At 28.0% G+C, this 27,990-nt stretch overlaps 2 protein-coding genes across 7 annotated transcripts; one reads left to right on the top strand and one right to left on the bottom strand.

Moving 5' to 3' along the window:
• Nucleotides 1–20: 20 nt before the first annotated feature.
• Nucleotides 21–19,750, bottom strand: LOC113551166 (mitogen-activated protein kinase kinase kinase 13-like). 4 transcript variants are annotated; one of them, XM_026953239.1, is made up of 13 exons: nucleotides 13,558–13,937; nucleotides 3,604–3,797; nucleotides 2,970–3,153; nucleotides 2,674–2,865; nucleotides 2,449–2,607; nucleotides 2,103–2,370; nucleotides 1,775–2,001; nucleotides 1,554–1,701; nucleotides 1,019–1,159; nucleotides 815–961; nucleotides 581–759; nucleotides 407–515; nucleotides 21–340 (listed from the first exon to the last, which is right to left on the bottom strand). In XM_026953239.1, exons 1-13 carry the CDS (start codon nucleotides 13,689–13,691, stop codon nucleotides 236–238), a joined length of 2,187 nt encoding a protein of 728 aa, XP_026809040.1. In that variant the 5' UTR covers nucleotides 13,692–13,937; the 3' UTR covers nucleotides 21–235. The 4 variants fall into 4 exon arrangements, with proteins under 4 accessions (XP_026809040.1, XP_026809041.1, XP_026809039.1 ...); XM_026953240.1 differs by lacking the exon at nucleotides 13,558–13,937 and adding an exon at nucleotides 18,676–19,750 and having other exon boundaries at nucleotides 22–340; nucleotides 1,019–1,162; XM_026953238.1 differs by having other exon boundaries at nucleotides 22–340; nucleotides 1,019–1,162.
• LOC113551167 (PXMP2/4 family protein 3) lies at nucleotides 8,665–27,906 on the top strand. Of its 3 annotated transcripts, none has more exons than XM_026953243.1 (6): nucleotides 8,665–8,865; nucleotides 26,705–26,839; nucleotides 26,902–26,997; nucleotides 27,129–27,291; nucleotides 27,359–27,478; nucleotides 27,548–27,906. In XM_026953243.1, exons 2-6 carry the CDS (start codon nucleotides 26,742–26,744, stop codon nucleotides 27,647–27,649), a joined length of 579 nt encoding a protein of 192 aa, XP_026809044.1. In that variant the 5' UTR covers nucleotides 8,665–8,865; nucleotides 26,705–26,741; the 3' UTR covers nucleotides 27,650–27,906. The 3 variants fall into 3 exon arrangements, with proteins under 3 accessions (XP_026809044.1, XP_026809045.1, XP_026809043.1); XM_026953244.1 differs by lacking the exon at nucleotides 8,665–8,865 and adding an exon at nucleotides 26,059–26,473; XM_026953242.1 differs by lacking the exon at nucleotides 8,665–8,865 and adding an exon at nucleotides 26,062–26,590.
• Nucleotides 27,907–27,990: the final 84 nt, after the last annotated feature.

Below are 27,990 nucleotides of genomic sequence, written 5' to 3'. Positions count from 1 at the left end.
ACAATAATAATTAATAATAGTAATAATAAAACAGTTGTATGACAAAACAAAAATGTTAGATTAAGATATGCAAGTTAGTTAAAAATTGTGAAACTTTAGTTGTGATAGCATTGAAACTAAATTTGACATTGTTATGAGAAAAATATAATGTTTGGACTGGTAATATTAAATGATAATAAAATAATTAAATCAAAAATTGTAGACATAGTACAATCTTATGGTTTTATACACGGTATTAAACTGGAAACTGATTAGATACATTATAAAAATTTGAATCTAGATCAATGTCTTTCATGTCAGAGTCTGATGTTGAACTTTCCGCCTCTAAGAAATCATGTTTCTATATAAAATAAAAATCACAAAACTTTAATTAGTTAAATAATGTATACATATAATAATCACTTACTTCTGTTGAAGAACTTAATGAAAAAGAATTTCCATTTGGCTCTTGACAATATTGTGTCATTCTGTATCGACGTACTCGTAAACCAGGTCCAATTGGTCGCCGACCAGCACTAAAATTTAATTAATTAATATATTTATATAAATCAAATTAGTTATTATAAAATTGATATCTAACCTTTTCCTCCTAAGATTAAAGTTACTAGAAATAGATTCAGTATCCTGATAATAATCTGATAAATCGGTCATATTGGAAGGTCTATTATTGTTAAGTATTTCATTTACTTGTCTGCCCAGTCTATCTAAATGTTCATCATCACTCAGTCTTACTCCACTGCTACATGAACTATCTTCACCCTTTATAAATTTCTAAGGTTAGTTAAATCTTAAGTAATATAATTCATGTTTTTACCTGTGAATGAGCGGAATCAGACATGTTACCATTGAGCATATCTTGATGAAGTCCTGAATCAATAGTTTCTGTCTGCGTTTCACTGTTGACTTTATTGCTGTTTATTTGGTGACAGTTTTTCCAGTTGGTTTCTTTTGATGTATTATACTGTAATGAAATATTTACTTAAACATAAGGCAAATTGTATTTATTCAATGATTGAACCTTTTTATTTTTTACAATTGAGCATATAATTTGAGCTTTCCTAGGTCGTGTTTTTCTTTGAGTTTGTTTTGGTGTAACAGCAATTGATTCCGGTTTATTTGAATTGCTACTAACTTGAGCATAAAGTGTAGCTTTGGTTAACTGCTGTTAAAAAGTATATAAAATAAAATAGGTACTTTTTAGTTATTGTAACTACCAATGATTTTTGGTTATCGCGACTACATAAATTTATTAGGTTGACATTCGAGTAGGGAAATCAGTTTGTTGGCAGTCGTACCCATTTCCTAAATGTATGCATTGTGCTTTAATTATTGTTGAGCAAAAGAACTGACTTTTGTAAAATGGTGTGAACAAAAATTTGATATTTGTAGATACTATATACAGTAGACTGGAATAATTATAGACGTAAATAATGTGTTAAGCTTAACCTAATGAAATTGCAATAACCGAAAATTGTTGGTGGTCACTATAACCGAAAAGTATCATAAAAATAAATAAAACATTAAAATATTATTATTTGAAAATAAAAACATACTGAGTCAAATTTTTGACAAAGTCTTTCTGGTGATGATGGTGATGTAGTAGTTGAATCAGATTTATTCTGTTTGTTCAATTTATCTTGAGCTTTTAATAATGGTCTTATAAGTCGTTTTTTATACACTTTAGACATTTGTTTTTCTCTTCTAACATAGTAATTACATTATAATTATTAACAGAAATTACTAGAATTATGATTTAAAAATTTAAATTACTAACCTAATTAAATCGTTTTCTCGTTGTTCTAATTGTAATAACACAGCACTCAATTCCATGTAAAGATTATTAGCACGTTCTAATTTTCTCTCATAATGTTCTCTAATATCTTGTGCATGTTTTAACTCATTTTTTCTTTTTTTAATAAGATCCTCTTCAAATTTGGGAATATGACTTCCATTAGTCTGCATTTGTAACATGTGTATTTGTATTTCCTTCTTCCATTGGGCCTAAAAATAATATTTTATACTTCATTCTTTATAATATGTTATTAGTACCTAGTTTATTTTTTAAAGAATATATTCATCAATATCATTAATTTATGTTATACCTGAGTTTTAAAGTATTCATCTGGCGTACTCGCCAGCACTTGAGAACTGGCAATGTCTAGATGCATCATTATGTGTTTAAAAGATGGTCTATTACGTGGTTTAGCTGCCCAACATTGTTTAATTAACAATCTAAAACCATCTGGACATGATGAAGGTATTGGTAAGTGTAAAGAATTACTACCTACACCCCATATAATGGCTGATGAATCCACATCTTTATACGGTGTTTCACAAGTCATAAGTTCCCATAAAACAACACCAAATGACCTAAAATATAATATATGTAACAACAATTAAATAATTTATGAAAATGAAAAAAATAAACATTATTTTCAAAGTATTTACCAAATATCAACTTTTTCTGAACAGGGTTCATTTCTTATGATTTCAGGAGCCATCCAGGCTACAGTACCAGCAAAACTCATTTTAGTGCTTATCTCATTCCACTCTCGGCTAGTACCAAAATCACTGATTTTCACCATTTCTTGACGACCAATCAAGACACTTTTGACACAAAAAATAAGTTATAATATACAATTTTAAGCAAAATTAAAATAAGTTTCAACATACTTGGGACTTTTAAGATCTCTATGAATTATTTTGTTCACATGTAGATAATGCATACCAGATGCAATTTGTTTGGCCCAGGATACTAATCGTATGGGTGGTATTTCTTCACCATCTCTAAGCAAATTATAAAGTGGTCCATATGGACAATATTCCATTACGATGCAGTAACAAGGAGCTTGAGTACATACACCCCTAAAATAGAAACAAGAATATTAATTATTATCAGATACTAATTAAATGTTATAGTTTATTATTAGTAAAATTATAATAAATATTATAGTTATTAATATGCTCACCTAAATTGTACTATGTTAGGATGATTCAGTTTTCTCAAATGTCTAATGTCTGTTTCTTTTTGTTCACGTACCTTCTTCACCGCTACAATTTCATTTTTTAATTTTCCACTGAATACGGCACCTTGGGCTCCTGAACCTAACCATTGCAAATCACTAATCGATTCAAATGGAATATCCCAGTTATCTACAAAACACCATAAAGGTTATATTTAATATTTATTCTCTAATTTTTAAAATATTACGAAATATCATAAAACTATGTACCTAAACAATAGTATGTAATTGAGTGAAATTGAGTATTTAAGCTTTCTTAAAATGAAATAAAATATATAACAAATTAATTAAAGTTGTAAGTGTTATGTACTTAAGAAGATGTCACACCTGCAAATGTTGTCTCCATCATACAAATGTATAGGTAAAACATAGCAAATTTAATATTCAAAAGAATCCATTTTACTCTGTTATTTTTAATTATAGTGAATTAATATATTTTTAAAGTCAGGTAAGAATATTATCCTGGACCCTGTGTATCCTTTTTTGGTATTTTATTTTTAAAACATGTTATGAGCATTTTAATATTTTAAAATGGTTGTTTGATTCTCAAGTTGTTTAATGACTAAAATGTTTTTATTACCTTGATAAGATTTAAGATCATGACTATTTCCTTTTCCCATGATTCCCAACATTGGTTTTAAGCATCCTAACAATCCATCAAACCAGCCGCTAGGTTTTAAAACATCAGATTCCAATTTATTGATCCCAACAGCATTATCTTTAACTGGTTCTTTGTCTTTTAGATTCCCAAGTTCTTCTTGAATGCATAACATACTGTAAAAAAAAAACTCTATTAGTTAATATTAAAATTCAATAGGTAACTTAAGTTATAGTAGATTGGGTAAAAAATAATATAAACAGTACATTTTTCAGTAAAATAATTCTATATCCTTTAATCAATTACTTACTATTTTATTTTATACATTTTTAAACATTTTATTAAATAAAATAAAATTAATATAATTTAAAAACTAATACATTCATACATTTTTATAATAATTATTATTTTAAATGTAAATAATAATTAATTAAGCATTATTATTTATCAATCAATTATCATATTTGTTATTATTATTATCATCATCATCATCACCATGAAGGTATCATGGCTATAAATATTATAGTAACATCCATAAAGTATTGAATTGTCCATGGTATTACACAATGATAATAGATAATAAGGTAAATATTGATACTGTAGTCTACATAATATATAGATGACATAAATAATAATTCATATTTATTATTTTACAATCATACACATTAATTTAAAAAATATATATAGTATAGCATCTATTTTGTGATTTTTAATTTTTAAACGATTTTATATAGGCTAACTATTTAAATCAATAAAAACACTAAAGCATTGATTCTTAGCATTAAAACAGAGAATAATACGTTTTAATATATTATTGTAATAGGAATATAAAAATAAAAATAGTAATAATATACAATTTCAATAAAAGTTGAATAATATCTACATCCACATATATTAAAAATGATTTGACTGTCAAATTAAACTAATTAAAGTCATTATTCTCCGTTACGAACTCTGGCAATTATAATTATAAATCGTTACATCACAATTCATGCACGAGAAATTATACCTTTAAAGTTTAAATAATATATTTGTGTTGTTTCTAAGTGTAGTAAATGCAAGCACAACTGTAAATTATAAGTGGTTTCAATGCTCAATAGTTGATAAAAGGCATTTATAATCGTCCCGCTATTTCAAAAGACATTTAAAAGTTAAAAACATACACATTTTGAATGATAACTTTCTAACAGTCATGTCGACTAACGTGATAACTGAAATAACAATTATTTAGTATTTACATCATATGTGAAAACCATGATCCACGGGCCTTGGTTATAGATTAATATAGATATATTCAATTATAATGGCAACAGGTAGTACGGATTCTCGAAACTTGTATCTACTCACTTCTTGTCACTGAGCTTCAAACTTGGCATGGTTTTGACGAACATATCACTCAAACTATATCTCATCGTTGGTTTTGGCCCGCGAGCGTGTCGAAGTTTAAAACCTTTTCCCGTCACGCGTCTCTCTGATCACCGATTATCAAATGAAAACACAAAACCGAGCAAACGAATGCGGTTCGACTTACGATATTTTGCAATAAAGGCCAAAAGTGTTTGTAACTATGTCATCTGAGCAGTCTGACAAAACAAGAACGGAGGAAAAGTGAAGTGAGAAAAAATTTTGGAAGTTAGAATGCGTCTAACCGAGTACGCGGAAAATACCTATACGGGTCTTCACTAAATCATTAAGTTATTTTGTAGACATATAATTGTAATTGTTTTATCGTCGTAATCGCGACAGATATTAGTGCACAGAATATCGGAAACGTTTTGTTTGGATCGTAACACGACGAACCGCGTTCGCACCGCGCGGAAAATGGATATCTGAAATATCTACGAGAGCAAATACGTTGCGGAACGAGCGTACGCACGTGTTAACTGTTCAATATAAAATATGCGAAAACTCGGAAATTGAGACGGCGATAACGCTATGTTTACGAGTTGTGACTGCCGACTGGCAATAAATAATAATAATAATATACGTTATGGACGATGACGTGACCGTTGTCGTCAAGAGGTGTCGAGAGTGGGGACCACCGAGTGAGGCTGAATAGCGCGCGCGACTTGGACGCCCCGACTCGAATAATAGTCGAACGACCTTAAAGAGTTATAGCTGATAAGTGATAAGTGATAATATTATAAATGCCGCGGCCCGTCACCCGTAATTTAATTATAGTGATATATATATAATTGGTCGTGGGTTTTTAGACATCATATTTTGAGATTCTGTGAAACCAACAAGCCTTTTCCGTGCTTGGTAATAAACTAATGAATAAACCATCATTGTAAAAGAGGTCCAATGACCTCGAATATAGGTATAGACATATATTATTTATATCGTTTTACCGTATATTAAGTTTAGGTAACCGTGTACATCACTATCTATTCTGTGTACGAGCTATGCCCTATAAGGCTTTAACCTATGGACCTTTACTAGTTATTATTGCGCTGGTATCCACGATCAAACGCATTTTGTCGGCGGCCAGCTTATCGGAAACAATAAAAAATATGAATACGTACGACTATAACATAAGTAATAAACTCATTTTTGTTTTATTCCTATGTAATATAGGTACAAAACAAAAATGAGTATTAGTAATCTATAGATTACATATATGTAAATCAGTCGTCCCTAGAGAAAGGTGTGGTGGCGGGGCATCAATTACCTTTAATTGAATTATATTGTTATTAAATACTTTTGAATTTTTGTTGTTTACTATCATATTACAGTTATACTAACGCATATTTAAGTGTTAAGAATGTATACATGAATAATAATTCTTTTAAGTTATTCTTATTCCATTAATTATTAATGTAAATCGAATTAGTGTAATATAGTGTTCCTTAATATATGTATATATTAATGTAATTTTTAAAAATAAATTTTTACCGGACATTTAAGTATAATACCCCGTTTACCCGATCGTGAATTTTGCGACCGGAGTGGGTAGTCATAAAATTTCAAAAACAGGGTAGGTAGGTAGGTTAGGTTAGGTCATTTGTTCCGAAATTTTTTATTAAATTATTATCTTAATTTGTTATTCTACTGTAATTAATTGTGTACATCGAAAAGGCGTCTGCCTATTAAATATTAAATACTATAAATATGTAAATACAATAAATCCTATACAACGGTTGTAGTCGCAGAAACGAATAAATAACAGACTTTTCCAATACAAAGCTTAGAAGAGACTGATAGGTATGAGCCTTAAATTTTCTGTAACTTTTTAATATAATACCTATAACATTACTATAGTTACTGTAGTAACCTACTAAATAAATCCCAATGACCACTATTAAAAATAATCGTTTTTATGTATTTTATTATGGCCCCTTCGAAGAAAAATATATCCCCAGAAGACATTTATCCGAAAAAGTTTGGCTTCCCCTTGTATATGGTATAGACGTATAGTCACGTTCTCGGCGTTCTGGCGTATAAATGACCAAAATATTTTTTCATGAAAAAAACGGTCACCATTAGCGTCTTTTGTATAATTTGATTGTCGATAGGATACATTTTGTTTGGTTCACTAGTGAATACTACGCAATAGCACAGCTATCGAGAAGGTTAGGAATTTAATTATCTGCCTTTTGGGGTCTCCAATAAACTAACTTAAGATCAAACTAACAACAGCTAATTTCTATGTTTGATTATACAACAAATAACAAAATCGTAATATTTTAATATTTTAATATATGATAAAAATTTCACAAATATGTATATTCTAATACACATAAGTAGTAATTAACAATCAATTAAAATTATCGAGAGCGCAATAAATAAAAATACAAGTACTCGTATATTATTTGGTATCGGCATTAATGTGTTATAACTAACTGACAAAATCAAATACAATAGAATATACTATACGTATATACCTACCGTAGTTATTTGATTAAATTTTCACACATATATTTATCAAACAAATATAATTTAATAATAAAAAATGAAACTTAATCTTAATTTTTTACATATTTTTTTTACACAATTGCGTGTAATAATTTTGACAAGTAATTAAAAATCACATTTATAGATATAATATAGTATGACTATATTGAATGAAATATAAATTATTAATTCCAGTTGTTTTAATTGTAAATTTTAAAGAAAACTGTACCTACTTGCCGAAAAGGTAATTGTAAGTTTTGCAAAAAAAAAAAAAGGTGACGGGCTAAGGCCGATCGCGAAATCAGGGTATATACACGCCCAACAACAACTAAAAGTATCAGATTTATTATTAAATTATTGTAGCTGTAAATAATATAAATGGACCATAAGCCATGTATCGCCACAGGGCACATAATATTTATATATTATTATTTATTATTATTACTATTCACAATAAGTGATGTGTCTGGGGGATCCTTTCCCAGCTCACGGAATCACGTAACAAAAAAAAAAAAAAGAAGTAGAATGTATTCTAATCAATAAGTTATTTCGAAAAAACATTATAATTAAAATAACATGTTTAGGTAATTTATAGGTACAAGTATTAATTAATATTCAATAGTATTGATACTATAATTTTTTTAATTAATTTGAAAAGTTTTATATTTATTTCAATATTTGTTATCATGAAATTATAATCTTCTATATTATTCGACGATTTATCGACCCCGAAATTATCTAAGACTAGATATAGTCTAGAATAAGTGTATAAATAAAAACTTAAATCAAAGGCTCTTGATTAAAAGTGACACTACAGCGGTCTCCGTTTGACTAAAGTTGCGCACCACTGGTACTGGGTTTAGATAATGTTATGGAATATGGATTAGTGATTACCCATTACCTATGGAATGTCGTCACATTCCGGCCTTGATATAATACCAACTGTTTTCGCGATACTTTTTGTGAACGTTTTCATGGGTCAGCTAATTCACCGATTCAGCCGCGAATATTCGTCGATGAGTATACCTAAATATAAATTTATTATAAGCCGTATAGTGCAGGCAACCGTAATATTTAACCGTATGGCAACTTTCAGCGTTTGCTACACACATACGTGATAAGTAAAACTTCAAGTAAATTGTTATTTGTTTGTTAGTCGTAGTTGTTTTATTTTCTGTCTGTAAGTTTTAAAAACGGCTGTCGTCCACTTCTGTTACTTCGATTCATAATCGAGTCCTACAAAGTGCGTATTTACTATACGTACTGTGCAGTGCGACGAAATTCCATAAATACGAACAAGACTCGTATATTTGTACGAGCCTTATCATTTCTGCTCCACCAAAATACAAGGTAAGATACTGAACACCAGACACACACCCAAGTATTTTTAACATTGTAAATGTCAAATACTTAGGGAATTTATGGCAGAAAATTGTTATACTTGGTATTTAACATTAATTTTACATATACATTTTTAAATACTAAACTAATTTCGCAAATAAACAAAACATTTTTTTACCATAATATGTGGTAATAAAAAAAAAAAATGTATGGATGTTATTATATTCTAATATATTATATATATTATAATAAATATTATTTATCGCAGGTGAATAGGTGATAACTGATTGAATTTTTAAAAGATAAAAATAAATATTTATTAGATGTATCTTAATAGATACCCCAAGGGCCAAGATAATGAAATTAATTAATTAGGTATCGGCTCCGGTCGAAAGTTTATATTAATTTACTGGATTTATTCAGTGCCTCAATCGATCAAAGTTATCCAATCAACTATTCAAACCAGGAGCGCCGAGTACAGAGGGGCTCGGTAGCTGCATTCCCCCATGAGCTCGATATGGTGGAGCTCATCCCCCTAAAATTTAAATTACTAATATTATTAAAATGTTATAATTATAACATACAAAACAACAAATAACCATATTTTAGTAATTGTTTAGCGATTAGTAATGTTTAGCAATTATTTACCTGTACATTAACCTGTACATGTATTTACAAAATAGTGAGCCCCTCATGACATTTTCAAAACCTGGCGCCTCTGATTCAAACACTTCATTTGTTGAAAATAAACCAAACAATATATTTAAATTTATTATTGATAAATTGTAAATTATATATTATAATTTATTTATTCTGAATTATTTTAACACAATTTTCAATGTATATTTTCAATATTGTATTTTAGATAGAGATTTTAAATACGCATTTGGTATTTTAAATAATTGATAACAATGAATTTCAATACTAATTTAGTAGATATATTTTTTGTATGTATATAGTAGTACATTTGTACAAACTAATACATTAAATTATAATAAATAATCCATATAAGACAATATAGGTACCTATATTAATATAATTTATATATCATCAATATTGAGTTAAACTTGTCCCCTTAAAACATGATCTAGGAATACTTGTTAGTCAATTATTATTTTTTGTAAAATACGATTGGAATGAATTTTAGTTGATCAATGTGATAATCTCACAAATTATTTAGGTAATTTTTTGTTTGTTTTGTCTTATACCTACCAGTTAGTAGAAATTAAAAAGTTTAGGGCGTTGAAAATTAAAACCTTCTAAGTCCAACTATACGTTCCACTCTTAATTGTTGATTATTCTTTTTATTATAATTTATATTATTTTTTCATACTTTGACAGTTCGACAACAAGCTTTTAGGTTATAATTTTAAACTTAAATGTTAATGTAGAATAATTATGAATCAATTTTCAATTTAGATATGATCGTTATTTTAAATGATGATTCTCGGAGTTATATTAAATTAACTCTACATATTTTTAATCTATCTAAAAATATATAATCACTAATATCTATAGTTCTTACGCGTGACCGTGTGAGTGTGTACACATACTGGTTGATGCGATTATTAATTTGGGCATTATATATTTATACTATTATATTCAACTATCGTAATTATTTAACTATATTTATATACTTATCACGAAAGTTCGTTTCATATTGAAAGAGAATTATTAGTAAACTAATAATTTTAATGACTTGATTCATGATTAGAAATGGGTTCACCTGAGGAATTTAAAATTTAAAAAACAAATTGTTGACAAATAAGCATAATAGTATTATATTAATTTATAGCTGCACTTATACTAGTTTTTAAAACTGCTTTTTAAAGAAACATTTTGTTTTTTTTTTTTTAGAAATCGCTTTTATTATACGTGTAGATAATATTGTATTGTATATAGCAGGTATGTAAACTTCTGTGTTCTGTTCATTAAATATAAAAAAAAAATATATGAACGATTCATACATATAGTTTGTGTCAATACATCTACAACCTACATACTAGTCTATAAATACCTAAGTACGAATACTTATGATTGTTTTACTGTTAAAGTATACTTGATATAATAATTGTATTAATTAGTACAATAAACTTTCTTACTCTCGTCTTCACCTTAGATACTTATTCTCAATTATTTCTTTTTTTTCTTTTCTTAATTCGTCTCCTCTTTGATTTTTTTTATTATGAAAAAGGTATTTGTGATTATCAACCCATTTTCTTTTTTCTTTCCTCTTGTAAAACCACCACCCTCTTCTCGTTTATCTTCTTTCAATTATCACCAGTGGCGTAAACTGGGGGTCGCACGGGGTCGCACTTGCAACCCCTGAAAATATCAAAAGGTCGCAAGAGTATCTTTTTGCGACTCCAAAAAATCACGATTTCAGTTTTCAAAAAATTGAAATATCAATATAATAATAAATTAACTAATTTATATTTTGAGAACCAATGTTTAACTTTGTTTTGAAGCACTGGAATTATTATTATATTTATATCCTTTCCACAATTATTTATAGTTTTGTTATTAATCATTTTCTATTATTATACCAATATGTATATTTATTGTGATCGGCCGACTCGAGTCTCAATGGTAGCTGATAATAATTACAGAGGCCGCCGATTACTACTGCAGTAAATGATATTATTCCTTCAGTAAAAAACCAAGGCTCGGCAAGTTAATGGTTTTTTTTAACTCAGTTAAGTTGATATGCGTCAATAAGAAAAAGTAAAAGTTAAAAGTTTAATACAATTTTTGGTTAACTCAGTTAGATATTTTTTTTTATTCGTTACCGTACTTTATTTCTTATCAACACACAACTAAATTATAGACCATAATGTTTATATTTCAAACAACATACAGTATTTCTATATAGTATGTGTTTTAATTAATAGTGTTTAATTGTGTTTTATCTAACAATAGTCATCTAAATAATAGTTAAGGTGCCTAAAAGCTGAAAATAATTAATTTACATTATTAAATAAAGTCTTTCATAGAGATATTATTTGTGTGTTTGTAATTGAGTATTAGTGTATTTTTTAATAAAGAACCACAAAATATTTTATTAAATTGATAACAAGGTATTTAATATACATATTAAAAACAGTTCAGTTGTTTATATCATTATATAAATTCACAATGAAAATATTTTTTGACAAAAAAACGACTAAAATAGTGAATGTAAAAAAAAATAAATTAACTTATTTCTTAAAATGAAAGATAAATTCGTTAACTAAAAAATAAATTTAGTAAGTTAATAGTTAAGTAGTTTAATATTTTAAATCTATACTTATAATATATATATATATATATTATATTGTATTAGGTATTGTGTTATACAAAAAATATAAATGGCAGCTGATTTGAAGCCTGCCCAACCTAAAAACTGATTGCAACCCTAACAATTTAGCCCAATTTACGCCACTGATTATCACCCTCCTGAAATATTTTTCTTTTAAATTCTCTATTTCACTCTGTTATTGCCAAATGCCAATACTATTTCTTCCATTAAATCATTTGGTTTTCTTATTTGAGACAATATAGTCATACCAATGAAGAATACCTTCAAACACAACATTATATTATTATAGTATATAAATCCTAGTATAAACTATATAGGTACAATGTAGCCATGTAGATATATAGACAGATGGACAATAAACATATTATAGTATTAATAAATGCCTGAATAAAAAGGTCGTGCCTGTATAGTATTTTATCCACAAGTTTTCAATACATGTTAAGTATATATTGTTATCTAGACTTTTTGACCATATACTTAAACTATATAAAGTACATATATCTATTGTAAATTACATTCCATGGAAGACTTGTTTTCTTTTTTCTAAATAATAAAACATATTATTATTTGAGTTCAATAAATCGTTTTAAGTTTTATATAACTACAAAACTGAAGATATAGAAATGTTATATTTAAAGAATTATTAATTATTTATACTTCTAGTTATTATATAACTTCTTTTACTTCTGAGTGCATAATTTAATAAAATATCTGTTAATTAATAATGTATACAAATGTATGGAATCAGACATAAATAATTGTTTTTCTTTAAATAACAAATCATTTTTATTCTTATTTTACTTATCCGCTATGTGTCTCAAATAATGCAAAAATACGCGCCAATAGACCTTTATAGATTTATTAATAATATAACTATTTAAAAATGATCAGAATATCTTTAAATTAAAATCAAAATTTCTCTTAGATCTAAAAGACATAATCATAATATTTTTGCACCTGGTACATTTGAGAGTGTAAACCTAATTGATTATATCTATGTTTAAATATTTTGTGCTCCAACAGTGCGTGTCAATATTAAATATGAACATATAGTTCAACAATAACCTTCCATAGAATTCCTATATAATTTTCAACTATAAAATAATTCTGTGTAATAAACCACTGAATAGTGAATACCTGAATACTAATTACGATATATAATTGGAGGAGATATTAATATTCATGTTTGACAAAATATTCAGGAAATATGTTTTGCACTAATTTAAAACTATAGTGTTTAAAAAACTTCATTAAAAAATATGTGTCAATAAGAATTAAAAACCAATAAAATGCATTGAAGTTTTTTAAGTAAGCGTACTAAGTCGTCTTGCAGTATGTTAGTAAGGGTTAACACATACACATGATTATACACACACATTACATTGCGCGTAAAGATAACTCGCCTTTTGGTAAAGTATTCGCTATTGGACGATTCGCTAACCGTGCGGTTGCTGCTGTTGACGTCCTGTGAAACATCCTGCTGCTGTTGTTGTTGCTTGGCCCGCCTGCGTAGGAACAATAATTTTTTGATGAGCATAATGATGGCGAGTGTAACGTCTCTCGAATATCCTGACGAAAGAACTCGCTGTATGTATCGCACGGCGTGTGTGCATTGGACAAATGCGAACTATAATACTGCAGTTATTAAATTTATATACTTAAGTTTAGTCGATATAATAAGTCAGGAAAACTTATTAATAATAATAATAATAAAAAAATTTAAAATAACTACAAGTATTCGGTCTCCACTGTGGCGGATAAACGCTCAAACGCCACAACGTTATAACTGCCATATTATAAACGATAGACAATTATCGGCGTAAAAACTTGCGGTGACGTCACATTGTACACTTTACGCGCGTGTTAATAAATATGCAAATATATATATATATGATTTATACACAAAAAATGTTTAGTGTACATATATAATATGTATACATATAACATATACTATATACATGTGTATGTGAGTGTATATATGGTATAAAATTATATACCGAATGAGACAATTTTCAAAGGCAAACAAATGACGACAATGGAACACGTGATCAGAGCAGACGCGTATATGCAATGCAATTAGCAGCAATGTATAGGTATACAGGTACGCGAAATACATACAACCATCCTTTGCAAAAATACAAATTATATAGCTATGGTTTATATCTGTCCTATATACGATTTACAGTACATACTAGTATTATATATACCAATGTAATTATATATAATAAATTTGTACTAACCAATATATTTAGACATATAACTTATAGCTTTACAGTTTATTTATGTATATATATAGGTATATTATACATAAAGATTTGGAATTGGTAGTGAGTGCATGTGCAAGACACTTTTCACAAGTATGGTTCAACGAAAGTCCATAATAATATGTCATAATTATTATATCACTTAAGATACATGTCCTATATATATAAAAACAATGAACACGTTTTGTTGGTGTTGCAGTAATGTGGTTATTACTTATAGAGTTAACTTAACCTTATGAGTTATAAGGTATTTTATTCATATTGATTCTTGATCAACTCAATCTTCTCACTACTATATTACAAGAGTACCGCGTGCGGTAACTTTTACTGGCTTTACTCGCGGTGTAGAATAAAACAAAGACTAATATACTATTAAACAACTATACCTATATATATATATATATAACAATATTATTATTATACACACATATCTGTGACACGTGGCAATTAAACAAATATTATTATTGGTTGTGGTACAAAAACGTATTTTTTTTTTAATAAAGGTTTTTTTTAAATCATTATTCTATATACCATCGATAAAAGTATTCACTGTTGCAAAAGTATTTAAATATAATATGTATATAGTTCAAATACTTGAAAATAATTATACTAATTAGGTATAAAAGCTACATAATGAAAAGAATGAGTTGCGTGTGTATATTAAGTAGGTATCTGTTAATTCTAAACGTATATACTGTAATACAGTACCGATACACTATAATATATATTTGTTATAAATTATAATAATGTAGTGATTACTGATTACAAATAAATAACTATCAGCTGATATTATATAAGTATGACTGTAGTACTCTATATGTAAAAATATTAAATAGGCGTATAAAATCAATTAAAATTGTTGTTATTTATTTATATTTTCAAAGGAATACTTATACATTATAAGTTATATTGTACAATTATGTTATTGGTAATTAATTAGTATATACAGCTACCCAATGAATAAATAACAATGGGAAATTGTTTATGGAAAATTATATATTATTGCTAAAATAGTAACGTTTTAATAGTTTTATACGATAATGTATATCAGTACTTATATAAATTGTGTACAATGTAACATATAGTTACATAAAATAGGAAATTATAAATCTTAATAAGTGGTTTGTATCGTTTGTGGTACTTATTAAATCGTACAATTTTTTAAAAGTTGATATTTTTCAAACTGTATAATCATTAATAATTGTGTTATATAGAGAAGACAACTTACTAAGATCTGTCATAAATGTACAGGTTTTTTGATATCGTATAGGTATAAAATATTTTGGAATTTTTATTTAAATTTGCTTATTTTATTAGAATTATTAATCCCACTTATTTTTTTACAATATGTATATAAGAATACTAATACAAAGATAACAATATAATAACAGTTATTAATTTAATTTAATTACTTAATTAACTTCAGTGATGATAAAAATAAACATGATGTAAATTGTTGTAGAGAAGGGAAATATCTGCCTCCGTACTAAAAATATTAAGGTAAATTTGCGTTGAGCATCATTTTTGAAAGTGGGGCATTCCTGTACAAGTAAGATGTGTGAAATAAGAGTATCGACTCGACCCTCGATCAGACCTCGAATGAAATTGATACCAAATTTATCACGCCTAACTGAAAAAGAATTGAGTTTTAGAGCTTGACTAATAGGCCTGGTGTAATCATGTTTTAGATTAGGGATTTTGAGACAAAACCCAGCAAAATTCATATATTTTTGCGCATGATCAATCCGACAGATGTCAGCTGCAGTATATGATGACCAGAAAACAGACCCGTATTCAAGAACTGAACGGACTAAGGTATTATAGAAAGTTAGTAGGCAGTTAGACAAACTAAAGTTAACTGAGTGCCACTTAACAAATCCCCCGAAAACCTTTGCCAATCATATAATCGATATGAGGCCAAAATTGACAAAGGTAACAAATGGAATGCTTATAAGTTCTAGACCTGGCTAACTCATTGAACTGTAGGTAGTCCTCTTAGTTTGTATTTCGCAGAAACCTTCATACAAATTATAATTTTAAATTTTATACATGGTTACGTCTTACATAATACGTTCATAGAACACTAAAAATATCTTTTTTAATTTTCCTGAAATTTTGGGGAGAGCTACGCCACTAATAGTTAGCATACTCACGCTTGGGATTATTTTTATATTGTTATACAATTTATAATATTATAATATATTTTATTATTATTATTGTTATTTATTAATATGTGTATAGTATTTGTATACAATAAAATCATGATAAATAAATGAAAATAAATAATAAATACAATTATTGCGTTATATATATCTGCAGCAGAAGTGATATGATTAAATCAATAACGCTAAGAGTTATGACACAGATTATAATATCATATACCTATAATGTTATGTAATAAAAATTCATTGTAAATAACTAAAAAAAATAAATAGTAATTAATTAAAGTCCAAAGTTATATATTAATAAATATTATGCATATATATTATATGATTATAGTATACAATATATTTTCAGTTTAAGTTTTAAAATTTGATTAATCATAAATAGTAACAAATTAATAAATAGATTTTATAGCTTTATCATTTCATTATACTCGATTTAATTTGTACTAAAAAATCGTAAAACCTGATAAAAAAAAGTGGATAAATGTATTCGAGCTTACATGATTATATGTATAAGATGAATATAATTTGTGGTATTCTTATTAAGTAACAACTGTTATTATTATTAAGACATTTTATTTATACGTCCTTAGATTATTGAATTTATTCAATAATATTATTGTATTAAAATGTCAAGTTTAAAAGGGTAAGCAATTGAGTACAGTTCTGCTGTCCATTAGGTGTCGAGTGGATCACTGTAATTGATGAGTTAAACTTGAATTCAATGATATATCATTTCATACGAAAAACGATTCTGAGCGGAGACGACCTGTCAGTCTGTATGACTAATCATATTTCATGATATGTAGTTTTAAGTCATTTATTTTACTTTTAGTATTAATGCGGTAGATTGATATTATCTTTTCCAAAAACATTCCAAATATTAAATTCTTAATATTCAATTATTATAGTAGTATATATTTAATTAATTTATATCATATTATTATTGTTATTAACTTTTGTATCAATACCACCTTATTAATAACCATATTGTCTACATACCACAAATTTTATCGAAATTCGAACTTGCAATGCTTATAAAAAAAAAAAATATGATGATAAATTGTCGAAATTTTGTAATTGGTAAATGAGCAAATAATTTGGAATCTCATATTAAATGTTCAAGCATTTATATTTTATACCCATCCATACATTTTTTATTAGTATTTATACAAATTGATACCATGAGGGGTTTTTAATAAGACCAAAAACAAATTTTATTGCGTTCATAAATTTAAAGGGATGAACACTTAACCCTCTCCTCTAGGGCCTTGCAACTTGGTATAGTATAGGGGTACTTGAAACGTTTAGAGTACCTACTCTAACTAAAAAATTATAGTTGGCAAAAAATACATGATTATGTAACTAATACATTCATCAATATTCGCTAAAAGCTTAAAATACGAATATAAGCAACATATAAAAAAAAAAGAAAAATCAAGTAGAAGTGGTCTACCCTCCTGCACACCGTTTATACGACACTGCGTGTAATGCATACATGCGGTTCATAAAAAAAATGTATTATTATATACTAAGCTTAAATTATAGAATTAAATAAAAACTATTAAGTAGGTTTATATTATAAGATGAATTAAAATTTGTATTTTACATATTTCTTTGCATCATATTAAGTAATCTAAATTTTTTTATTTTTTTTTTACAACTTATAGCTTGTGTTTCTGCATTAATAAATAGTCTTATTTCTGAAACCATTTCTTATAAGCGTCATTTGAAAGACTTACAGTATTATAACCATAGATAAACTGTAAAGACGAACAGTATCATAATAATATTTATGCATTTAACTTAAGTTTATAATTTCTTTTATGTGTATACAATTTGAAATGTAACGTTATATGCGTATAAGTTATAAGCTATAACAATTGAGTATTGACACACATTTTTTTAACAGATGAATGGTTTAATAATACTTTTAATTTTTATAAGTACTTCTGCAGAACAATATATGTATGTAATTTTAAATATACTATTTGATAGCGTATGCTTATAACCAAATCCTTGGTTATTAGTTAATTACTTATTAGAATAAGTATTTATAGGTACCTATACCTCTACGGAAGTGAAAACATACCTTTGAGTGAGTTTTTCACCGGCTTTTGATATCCCGTTGAACCGGTCCATTTCAATGTAGGCGGTTAAATTCGGGGCACTTCCGGCCCGCACGGTATCCATCGCTGTCACCCGCACTGCTACTTATATTATATATTTATATTAAACACTATGCTACAATACTTGTCGGCGAACGCATTAAGTACGAAACACTCGCGGAGTTAAACATATATATTGCTTAGAAAACGGGATGGCGATGATCTTCTGGATTAAAATATGCGGGGGTCGACTATACGCGGCTCTCTGAGAACTAAAATACAACTAAATGGACGGCGCATGTATGTGTGTATGCGCACCTTCTTCTGCAATCTCAGTAGCAAGTGTACGCGAATTTCTACTTGTCGTGTATACACCAATGATATTATTATAGTAAACGTGAACACGTTCACATAATACAAAATAATGTTTAGACGAACGCACACAAACACACTAGGCCACCTCGCGAGCGCAGAAACCGGTATTGCCGACGTGCGTAGCCAACCCGCGCGCACAAAGACCTTGATGACTAATCTTCGCTCCGCACGGTCACTGTATCTGTATTATAGGTACACCGCAGGAATACAACACCTCCCCGCCAATGTACTATCCTCTCCAGTGTGTATCGTGACGTATTCCTTTTACAATTCGAAACAGGTACCTCCTAATAATATAAAAGATCTTCTCGGTATCGGGTTTCTCACCATTCCACCACCACTGTCACTACCACCTGCACCAACAACCGTCACCATTACCACCACTACTACAAGTCAGAACCGGCACTATATACAACATTACAACCGTGTCGGTAATCGGTAGGTACAATAAACGTTCCCGTGCAGTTGTTATTATATGCGCTACGGTCTAAAGCGTGCACTGCTCAGCATTCGTAGTCTCGGTCGATACGATTAAATAATTATTATTATTATTACTGCTGGGCAGATGCCATAAAACGGTGTCGCCGAGAGACTTGACACTAAAAACGATTAAGATTGCACCGCGATGCACTTTCCGTATCGTACACGCGCGTACATGCGTCCAACGTGGAGCGCCGACTGTCGCATTGTTGACCGTGATAATAATATTCGAAGTGCGCGCGGCGGCAGGGACGAGACGCGAAGGTTCTCTGGTTTGCCACCGTGTCTATAACATACAGGGGTGAGGGTCCGCGTCGTTCCGGCCGGCCGGTCGATCGCGTGGCGCCACGCCGCGCCACCCCGTCGCGCGACACCCTCGGAAACTGCGGTGACGTCACATCTGGGCGGGCTGCTCGAACACGGCGGTTAACGGAGTGCGGGGGAGGTTTTGGCGGAGTAAGTGTGGTGGTGATGATGAGGAATAGTGAGCGCGGGGTTAAAGTTTTTAGGGGTCGTACCGTGCAACTATACATGATCGGCTCTGCGGTCCAACGATTTCCCCTGTTAAATTATATAACACTACTATAGCAGGTGAGACTTAGCAAGACCCTGTTAAACATTTCGCTCCCTACCTTGATAGACCTATATAGGCTATATCATTAGTAGTACCTATATGTATGGTTTAATGTGATAAAACCATTACGAAATATACATTTTTATGTTGTTTTTATAACGCACATTACTATTATTATGCTATATACATAGGTACAACGACTCAACTTATTATAAAACACAACACATAATATTGCAAGCCCGATAAAATACTGAACTCGATTGATATGTAAATTATGATAATTAACAACATTTTAACATAGTAATCTAAATCAAGCTATTAATGCTATTAGCTATAGAAATATAGGTACTTCTATATTTCGAATTCAGTCGATTCAGTTAAATTAAATATTGAAAACTGTTGTATATAACAAATACATGAGAATATACTAAATAGATGTACAATAGTCGTGCAAACTCTACGATCGGTAGATATATCATATATGCATTATATAGTGACGTATTTATGGGGAGGATAGATCCCCTCCCTTGCATTTTTTTTTTAGACCAAATGTAAGCAATACAATTATTGATAGGTATAAAATGCCTTGCATGGAGTAACTGAAGTTAAAAGATTGCAACAGCACTAAAAAATTATTTCATATCCCCCTTTTCAAAAAAATCCTATGTACACCTCTGCAGGATTACATGTCAAACCTTAACAATAAAAAAAGTATTAAATTATATCCATGTAAATCAGACAAACTTAAAACAAATCATAATTTAAGTATGTACCTAAATGAAAATTAAACTTGCATTGTATTTATAAATATTATTAATTTTTATGTCAATATCACTTTATTGTAAAACAGTGTTTGTAGAATACATAGGTGATATCTTAAAATTAATCTAAATATGTTAGAAATATTGATTATGTAGATCGAGAATAGTAAACTTCATAATATAAGTACAAATATTAAGTCCCCACGAATAAAGTTTTCGAATTATAAAAAAATGATCTTAATTTTGAGAAATTGTTAAAATTTTAATTATAAAAACAAATTGTGCTTGTGTATTTTAAATATTTTTATTTAAGTACAAAAATCTTATATGTGGGACCTTTTATTAAATGTTCAAGCTTGACCGATTTAAAAAACTGTTGTCAATATCTAAAAAAATAAAACTAAAAAAAAAATTGTAAACTGAAAATGTTTATGAATAACCCAAAAAAGTCAAAATATTATCATGTACAGGAAATAATAATATAAACATTTGGTGAAAATTTCAAATATCTACAGCTATTTGTTTTTGAATTATAAGTTACACCAAAATATCATAAATCGTTTAGAGTTATTTAAATAAGTTATTTGACAGATCGTAAAACTTCAATCATTCGTAAAAAATTAATGTGATAACATTGTTATTATAATCCATTCAATAACAAGGAACACTTGATCTATAAACTTAGCTGCAGACTAATTTCCTTGATTTTTTTTTATTGATTTAAAATAAAAATAAAAAATATTTAACTAATTTTTGAACAAGTTTCAAGTTTTTACTCAGACTAATTAAATTTTTTAGTAAGCCACATTGGTAATTTAAATTATAAATAATTTGTTTATTTTATCAAAGTTCAATTTAGTAATGCAAATTATCCGACTAATAATTCTTGAATAAGTACACAATGTCATTTTCAAATAACATAAAAACAAAAAAATATAATATAAATACTACTTATATATTGTTATGAACATAGGTCTAATTATTTTTTCAGTAATCAGATCAAAGTGATATATACGTATTTTTATGTAATTTAGTGGCATAATGAATTATAAAATATTTATACTAACAAATTATTCAAATTATATTAAGTTGAAACCTTATTACAATATTTTACCTATTTTAAGTTATTGTTCAATTTTTAGATTATATTTTTTAATTCATCAAAGAGAAATATAATTACTAAATACAAAATACAAATACCATTAATATACATGTTATAATAATATCAATAAACGTAGTTGTTGCATTTAGTCTGCGATTAAAATATTTCAATATGTTATATAAATAATAAATATGTCTATATAATTCAGTATAATAATCTAATATAGTAGCAAAAATATAAAAATAAAAGTTTCTAATTATATTATAGAGGTATAATAATATGTGCAGTTGTTACATAATTACCATCATATAGAATATAAATCATAATTAAAAATGCATTTAATAAATTAATCAATAAGAAAAATTAATTTCACCGTGAAATATTATTTATACTGGCTATACTGTTTGTGTAACTAGGTATGCTTGTATCTTTAGTACACAAAAACTATTTAAAAAAAAATTGATAACAAAAATAATACAAAGTGAACTTTAGGTTGAATTTTTCAATTAATATCCTGTATTTTATTGACCACTTCTTCTATATAAAATTATAAATATTACTATTATATACATATAATTATGTAACAACCTTTGTAGTTTGTAATGTAACTACTAACCTTGTAATTTGTTTAACCAATTTTACGTACCCTTTATTGCTAAAAGTTTTCCATGTTTCAAAGTTTACTGATTATTTACTACGCTGGAGGTCACAATAAAATATTATACCAAAATGGCAACATCGCCAACATACCTGTATCCAAATCATTTAAAAATCTTTTAAATAATTAATCAAATTGTTGTACATAATAATAATAATATTAAAAAATGATTTATAAATAACTTTTGCATGTACTGTGATTTACCGCGGTAGACGTCTACATAATATAAAAGGTAGGTATGTATAAGACAGATTTATTACCTCTTAAAATATGTATATAAGTATATAACTATAAATATTACCGATTATATGCACAATGCAGAAATATTAGTTAAAGTAGTGGACACTAGTCACTTAATATTTATTATTATCTGTTTTTGATTATAAAATTAAAAATATATAAATTATGTATACTAGTTATTACTAGTTAAAAAAATAAATAGTTTTAAATTAATAATAGTCTTACTGAAAAAACAACATAATAATGGAAAATGTAATACATTATTAATTATTATTAGAAACTTATACACAATATAAAACATTTAAAATTTAAATGTCGAATAATGGTTCACTATTAAATGAATAGAAATAAAAATAAATATATATATACGTATATCAACAATGATATTTTCAATAAAATATAGAATATTCTAAGATTTCAAAATTCATCAATCCACGTCTACTAAGCTTCGTTCAACGCCGTGCTACATTCCAATGACGGCAAGCCGACCGTCATCGCTCGCCGAAGACTATAGAGTTTAAACGGGAGTGGTAAACTGAGTCCCAAATAATTAGGTGGATATTGGGACTAGGTAAATTGAATCCGGAAAACTTTAACGTACTAGGTTGAGTCCCGAGTAATAATATTTTTAGAAAGAATAATTTATAAATAACTACGGTGTACCTACTTAAAAATAAAAAGTCTCTACATTCAATGAGTACTGTATAGTGACTATAGTCACCAATTAGTAATTATCGATTACCGATTTGCTTAGTTAAATACATTCAAATAGATATTATATATATAAAAATACGTAGCAAAGAGGTAGGTTATTAAAATGAAAAAAATAACAATAGAAGACAATTTTTTTTTGAGACAAGAAATGTTGAAATATGAAAATAAAAATATTTCAAGATTTGAATTCTTTAAGAATATATCAAATAAATTTTTACCATGTATATAATAACAATAAACAGTAATAAATAATAAATAAAAAATAAATTTGACTTGAATTTGTACATTATATATTTATTTAATTGTGATTTTGATGTACAACGTACCTAGTGAATTATATTAGAATAATAATTAAAAACAAAAAAAGCACATTTTTAACCACGCCAGTTATATACATGATTAACTGTAATTTTTATGTACAACGTTGTAAATTATATTAGATGTTAAAAGCAAAACAGTACCTAATGTGGCGATATAGGGTCATATCATCGTTACATTTACACAGCGTGAATTACACCTCTCTTGTTTTAACTTCGTAATTATTATTTTATATTGTATTTTTATGATTTACTTACAGCTCTGATTTATTAAAAATAAAGGAAAATGATGACTAAATGGTTTTCACAACATATAATTTTTTATTTTTGATACACACAAAACAATACAATTAACAAGGGTGTGCAGTTAATAACGAACATAATAAAATGTTGTTAACAGTCACAAACATAATTATCAACAGCCTCATTAATAACTGAAATCATGATGAAAGGATAATTTTTTTCAAACAGCCTAGCAGACAGCGTCGTGAAATTTACGGACACGACCGCATACAAAAAACATTGAATTCTGGTTCACCCTTTTATTGTGACTCGTCAGACTGCTACAACGAGTGAACGACTTGCCACTGATATTATACGTCGCAGTGGTACGGTTTTTCACCCGTGTGTGTCCGCTGGTGTACCATCAGTACGCTATTACTGATGAACTCCTTGTCAGTTGTCACACACGTCGCGTGAGTATGATTTTTTATCCGTACACATACGCGGGTGTACTGTCAATTCGCTGATAGTGTCGATCCTAGGATTACAAACGTTGCGCAGATAGGGATTCTCTCTCGTTCCTGTCCGTCGACGTATTGTCAGATGACTGTTCTGAATAAACGCCATATCTCATACAAGGTTTTATAATTATACAATTATTATAAATAATCTACTTATCTACATATTACCAAAATGTAAACGACGTGTTGTTCATTTTAATCGTATTATACCGTTTGCTAATCTATCATTAATTCTATAAAATTATAGAGTTAAATGGGTTAATAATGTTATATAATATAATATAGAGCAGGGGTGGGCAACTGGCGGCCCGCGAACCTTTTTTATCTGGCCCGTGCTACATTTTCAAATTACATCATACAATTTCAAAGTCAATCGTCTATGCTCTATACTACGTTCATGCTAAATTAAAATATATATTTTGAATGACCTTTTTTTTTTGCTCTATACTCTGGCTCGCTAAATTTTAATTTTCTAAATATTGGCCCTCTAATAACTTTCAGTTGCCCGTCCCTGATATAGAGTATAGATATATACAGGCGCGAACGCAGGGGGCGGTTGGGTGTTTAAATCCCCTCCGAAATATCTGGAACAAAAAATAAATTACCTGACCTACAAATGAATAGGTAGTATGATATTTATAAACATCCCCCCGAGATTTTTTCCAACGTTTGAGCCTGGACATATAGTATTATAGTAGATACTAATATATACTATGAATCAGACATCAGTGGCGACGCCAGACATTTTTTATTGCCAGGGGACCAGGGGGCGATATCAGGCCATATTTTTTCTGTTGGGGCATTTATGTAATGCTACTCGATCACTCATATTTTCCATATTATTTACCATATTTTCAGGAATGTATTGCTATAAATGTTTTGGGCATAATATGTTATATTTCTAAATAAATAATCAAAATATATACCTACTATAATATTATCACAAAAGTACTACAGTAAAACATCAAATTTCCTCCGTTTTCTTTGATTTGTATGTAATAACTTTTTATTTTTTTATGTATGATATTTTAGAAAGTGTGCAATTAGTATTAAATTTATTGAATATTTTTACTTCTAAATGTGTAAAAAAAAAAACGTATTTGATTTGAATATAACAGTCAAACTAGTCAAACTTAAAATAATATAACAAGTATAAAAACTCTTTAAATTAATACTATTTTATATATTAATAATGATAGAGGGGCTAAATCAAATTTTGGGTGGACACTTAAGGCAAGACGCCCATCCTTGTTTCCCCTGTGTAGCACCGCCTCTGTTATGAATTATGATTCAATTTTACATTTTTGATATGTTATAGGTAGGTAGTAGCCAGTAAGCCAGTAGGTACTACTATTGATAAATATTAAGTATAGTGTATGTATATATATTTTTTTTATTAAATATACTTAATATTTATCAATGGTACTACTACTAGTTAGTACATGTCTTGGTAGGTATTGTCGGTATTGACACTTGTCAGTTGACCGTCTCGGAGTTCTCGTATGGTTGTATGATTGAATAACAATTTACGAACGATACTTGATGGTGGGGGATTACTGCTCGATATCAGTAGGACCAGTTGTAGGTATAATATTGTATTTTGAAGAATGATACATGCCGCACAATCTAGTATTCTGCAAGTATTCGTAAACAACAATGATCACATGACCTAGAAATTAAAAGTTAGATAAACGATAGGTAATATTTTGATAGGATATGCGGATATGCCGGATGTTACGTTGGAAAGTATTGAACATGTTTGAACACTAAACATTTCACAGTTTCACACTCACTTGTGGAATCTGGCGTCTAAGTCAAGTATTTTAGTGCATATTGTTGTTAATTTTTTCTATTTATTGTTTTTTTTTTAACCGTTTTAAACAAATATTATTATTTATTTTGTATATCACTGTGAAACGTATTAATTAAGAAAAAGTAAGATCAAACGATTTTTATAAAATTTGTATAAATACCTAACTAAGGCTATTTAAATGCAATAAATTTAAATAAATACAACCGAATTCTTAATGTATTTGTGTATTTTTACAGGTTATATTATAAGACAGTATTTAGTATATTTTTTAAAATGGCACTTTCAAAACCTGCTGAATTTTTACAAAGTTTAGTGTTGACCTATTTGGAACGCTTAAATTCAAGACCTATTCGGACAAAATCAATTACCAGGTATTATTTTTCATTAGAAAATGTAATATTTTTCAATAATTTTAGACATTTTTTTTTTTTAGTTGTATTATTGCATCACTTGGAAATATTACGTTGCAGAACATTGCTGGAGCTAAGATGATTGACCAGGATAGTGTTGTCGCTTTTGGATTATTTGGGTAACCAGAAAATCAGTTTATTATGTATATCTTTACTGTTATAATTTTATATTTGTTATTAAAATTAGCATGCCATTTTTAATTGAATTAATTACAATAGTACAGTAGTAGTAATTTTTTTTTTTTTGCAGTCTTTTATTTGGTGGGCCAGTACCACATTTTTTCTACGAGTCATTAGAAAGCACTTTTCCAGAAAATTCATCAAAAATGGTTTTTTTAAAATTTGGTATTGAACGTTTATTATTTACACCATTTTATCAGTTTCTTTCATTATATGTGTTGTCAAGATTTGAGGTATGAAGTTTATATTTTGTATAATAATTTCTGGATATAAACAAATAATAACAATACATTATTATAGGGAAAATCACATGAAGATACAATGAAGCAAATATATGCAATTTATTGGCCTATACTGAAAGCAAATTGGCAAATTGTCTCATTGGTACAGTTCTTTAACCTTAAATTTGTGCCTCCAATGGTAAGTAGTTAAAGTTCTTTTATATTTTATTTATTGATTTACTTTGACTAATTCAGATTTTCATTTTAGTTAAGAGTATTGTTCCATAACATGGTTGGTTTCTTTTGGGCTATGTTTATCACATACAAAAAACGCACGGACGATTTCAAACGCGCAAATACTGTTAAATAATCAAGATTGAAAAGTTATAAAATTATTCTAAAGTTGATATGTCTATATTTTTTCATAATGATTTTATTGACTATATAAATTAATTTATCATGTTTAATATTATATATTTATAGTTGTACTTAATTTAAATTTGGGAAATGCTCAAATTGGTGGGTGTTAAATAAAGATAAGACTAGAGATCAAAGCTTTTGTGTTCAGTTTTGAATTACATAATATGTATTTTTGTATTTATAGAATAAAGTTGATTAAAAAATGTTTTTAAATGTTAATTATTATAAGAAAGTTATTGAATATTTAATAGTATCTAGAAGTAGAACTATAATAGGTAATTGTTAAAATAA

This window comes from Rhopalosiphum maidis, chromosome 2 (assembly GCF_003676215.2).
Source record: "Rhopalosiphum maidis isolate BTI-1 chromosome 2, ASM367621v3, whole genome shotgun sequence".
NCBI lineage: Eukaryota > Metazoa > Arthropoda > Insecta > Hemiptera > Aphididae > Rhopalosiphum > Rhopalosiphum maidis.
The sequence above is the reverse complement of the archived record's forward strand: the minus strand, read 5'-3'. Positions and strand labels throughout refer to the sequence as shown.

Bases quoted from the DNA above. Each gene is read 5' to 3' on its own strand.
- LOC113551166 (XM_026953238.1), bottom strand. From the start codon at position 13,691: ATGCTCATCAAAAAATTATTGTTCCTACGCAGGCGGGCCAAGCAACAA. The intron at 2,866-2,969 runs GTGAGCATATTA...TTTCTATTTTAG, and splicing joins CCTAACATAGTACAATTTAG to GGGTGTATGTACTCAAGCTC. The intron at 341-406 runs GTAAGTGATTAT...TATTTTATATAG, and splicing joins CATTAAGTTCTTCAACAGAA to AAACATGATTTCTTAGAGGC.
- LOC113551167 (XM_026953243.1), top strand. From the start codon at position 26,742: ATGGCACTTTCAAAACCTGCTGAATTTTTACAAAGTTTAGTGTTGACC. The intron at 27,292-27,358 runs GTATGAAGTTTA...ACATTATTATAG, and splicing joins ATGTGTTGTCAAGATTTGAG to GGAAAATCACATGAAGATAC. The intron at 27,479-27,547 runs GTAAGTAGTTAA...TTTTCATTTTAG, and splicing joins TTAAATTTGTGCCTCCAATG to TTAAGAGTATTGTTCCATAA.